The 2,976-nt window shown below is 45.1% G+C and overlaps 1 protein-coding gene across 1 annotated transcript; it reads left to right on the top strand.

Moving 5' to 3' along the window:
- Positions 1-382: 382 nt before the first annotated feature.
- On the top strand, positions 383-1,458 carry HER10_EVM0010463 (uncharacterized protein; the record flags this gene model as incomplete). Its single annotated transcript, XM_035479922.1, has 2 exons — positions 383-1,342; positions 1,456-1,458. The coding sequence occupies 2 exons, from the start codon at positions 383-385 to the stop codon at positions 1,456-1,458; spliced, it is 963 nt and encodes a 320-aa protein (XP_035329992.1).
- Between the last annotated feature and the right edge of the window lie 1,518 nt (positions 1,459-2,976).

Below are 2,976 nucleotides of genomic sequence, written 5' to 3'. Positions count from 1 at the left end.
TGTTTACCAGCAAGGTCACTAAGCAGCTTATTGTGTGAGGTCACGCCCCTTCATCAGGGTTCTACCGGTCGTGGCCTTAACGTGACATTCCATTCTAAAAAAAGACCGAAGCCCCATGGTCAGCATAATGCACTCCATGTTTACCACATCCGGCTTTCAAGCAACGTCTTATCTCTTCTTCTCAATCATCGCCCCAATTACCTATTACCTACTGCAGTCATTCACCCACATACTGTAGTCTAGGTAAGGTACGTGATAGATGCAAGTTCAGCTTCCTCAGGCGGCGTTCATACCTTCGCACTAGCTTGCCTCGTCTTACAACCCTATCACGTCCGCCCATTCATCTTCCATCCATACCTGCTATTATTGGACTATACTCATTATGGATGGAATTTACGTGTTTCTGGTCACTGGGATATCTTTCTTGGTGTCTAGTATTTTCACCCTATTACCTCAAGAATCACCAACGCAAAGTAGCGATTTGATCACGCCCTATCGAAAGCAAAGCAAGACCTCGAAACAAGACGAAATATACACCGGATATCATCAGAACTCGCATAGAATGCGCAACAGAATCAATACGGCAGACTGTGCGATATATCAAATTCCTCTCGAAATACAACTGCAGATTATGGGACATTTGAATCATGTTGACCTGTTTTGTCTTCGACAAAGCTGCTACATGTTCCTCTCAGCATTCGAACATAAATCTTTCAAGAAGCTGCAAAGACCAATCAATATACCAGAAGATTATTCGGCATCTGAACACGAGCTCAATCGAACATCTTATATCTTTTCTGAATATCAATATATGGCCAATCATTTGCGACGTCAGCAAGAAAATCCCGCGGGGTGTGGCGAGGTTCAGCGCAGATATCAGCCAATTGTCGAAATGAATCTCAATCGTCTTTCTGGTGAAGAAAAACAAGAGGTCGCACAGCGAACGAGACTGAATGCCGTTTGCGAAGTTTGCTCGAAAAAGCAAGCTATTCCTTCCAACCTATTCTGTCGCCGATTCTTTTATTACCCGGAAAAGAGACTTTTACATTGCGCCGATTGCAAAAGAATGCACAACGTATCCCTGTTTTCCGAATATCAACTTGCAAAAAGTCACCCGATATGCATGGGCTGGGAAGGGAAGATCCAGATTTGCCCTCACCAACACATGTCCTTGCTTGAGATTTTCAAGTGGATGGAGAGTGCATCCGCTCAAAAAGGTGCAGAAAGTCGGAACTTATCCTGTCAGGCCTGTCAGCTACACTTCCAGCCAAAAGGACAGGAACACTTCCCAACGCTATCCATCTCCAACGACCATAACTTGCGTTTGCACTGGACTATGGTGGTATGTGACCTAAGAAAGGGACAGCTCGTTACCAAGGACCTCATTCGACGGGGTCTCATAGACGTGGAGGAGCGCTTTAATAACGAATACCTATGTCCGCATCTTACCTTCAGTAACCAAGAACTCATGGTGCCTTTCAACTGGGAGCATTGCGTTTGTTTCAGGGAAGCAAGTCCGGAGAAGCCGGAGTGTTATCGAAGCAAAATCAGGGATCACGAAAGTTCACAGTGTTGCGCTTGTAACAGCTCGAAGCACGCAGATGCGACAGGTATTCTCATGATGCCAAGCCTCGCTCGCAAATGTGGCCATTCTTTGCATCAGGTCCTTTGTAGACTATGCCATGCAACATATCGATGGGGTGTTGATTCCAATCGTATCACGTTCACAAGAGAACATTATTTTGTAGGGATCAGTATGTTCCATCAAACTACCCATAAAAGACAACTTAGCCTGAAGGGAAGGGAGGAAATATCGCGGTGGGTTCGCTGCCTTGACCCAACCACATACCACGGTAATGAACATATGCAACAGCACAAGGGTTGCATCGATAAGGCTTGTTCAAACTCTCTGAACCGCCGCATGTGTTTGTCGAAAGAAGTATGGTTACAGGAGAGGATGGAGACAAATTTCAAGCTCGAGTTTTTGAGATGGTCAGTTCATACCGTGGAATGAAACCATGGAGCAACAAAGATTCGTCAGTGTTGGTATACACGTAAGCAGGTCAGACCTTTCGGTCGCGACGAGATGAATAGGGCTATATAGGCCTATTGCGCATAAGTAGGAGGGGAAGTTCGTGGGCAGAGCCCGCCAAGCGGGTGGCAAGATCGATTACCGCTCGACACATACGACAAGCAGTTCCACCACTATTATTACTAAGATCTATATCTATCAAATAGAGTATATTCCTCTACGTATATATGTAAGAAGGACTTTGATACCGAAAGGTAATGACTATGATGTGAGTAGTGAAAGGAGTACCAAGGAAGATGAATATCAGCAAATCGATTTTGTCGCCCACTTGCCCGCGATCCCTCCTCGATGGGCGTCATAGGGTGGAAGGGGCCGTCGCACGGGCCTAAAATATGTACATATGGTGGCTGGGGATACGACAGTTCATATTCTACCTAGTGAGTACATGTATTGACTACTCCTGCATAACATTTGAGTATTATGAATTGAGCTTCTCCTTACTATATTCCCTCGTCTATGCCCTCTTCCATAGCTCGGCTTTTGCTCTGTTTCTCGCTATTTTCCATTCTCTACGTGCATGAATCCGGCGCACCACTTATACCGCGAATATCTTCTCCAGATCTTTCTGATGACGGTATCATACTGATTCGAAGTAGGCGGAATCCACTATAGGGACTTGCATGCTCTAGATTTTGAGTGTGAGGCCTAATGAGATCGAAGTCTCCGGGTTGTGGGAGTTGTTGACTCTATCTCATCAGCTGCGAGATAACAATGTGCGTACTTTTGTACGAAAATCAAGTCATTATACGTTGACCCTACCCTATATCCCCTGTTCATTTCAATAAGTAGGAAAAAAGATCTTGCAAGACCAGACACGGAGAAAACTGGAGAAATACGTGTAATGTCGCCGCTCAGTTGATGGAATATGGTAATGTGTATTGACA

This window comes from Colletotrichum scovillei (assembly GCF_011075155.1).
Source record: "Colletotrichum scovillei strain TJNH1 chromosome Unknown Contig00009, whole genome shotgun sequence".
NCBI lineage: Eukaryota > Fungi > Ascomycota > Sordariomycetes > Glomerellales > Glomerellaceae > Colletotrichum > Colletotrichum scovillei.
Note: the sequence above shows the minus strand (reverse complement) of the source record. Positions and strands in the feature narration are given on the sequence as shown.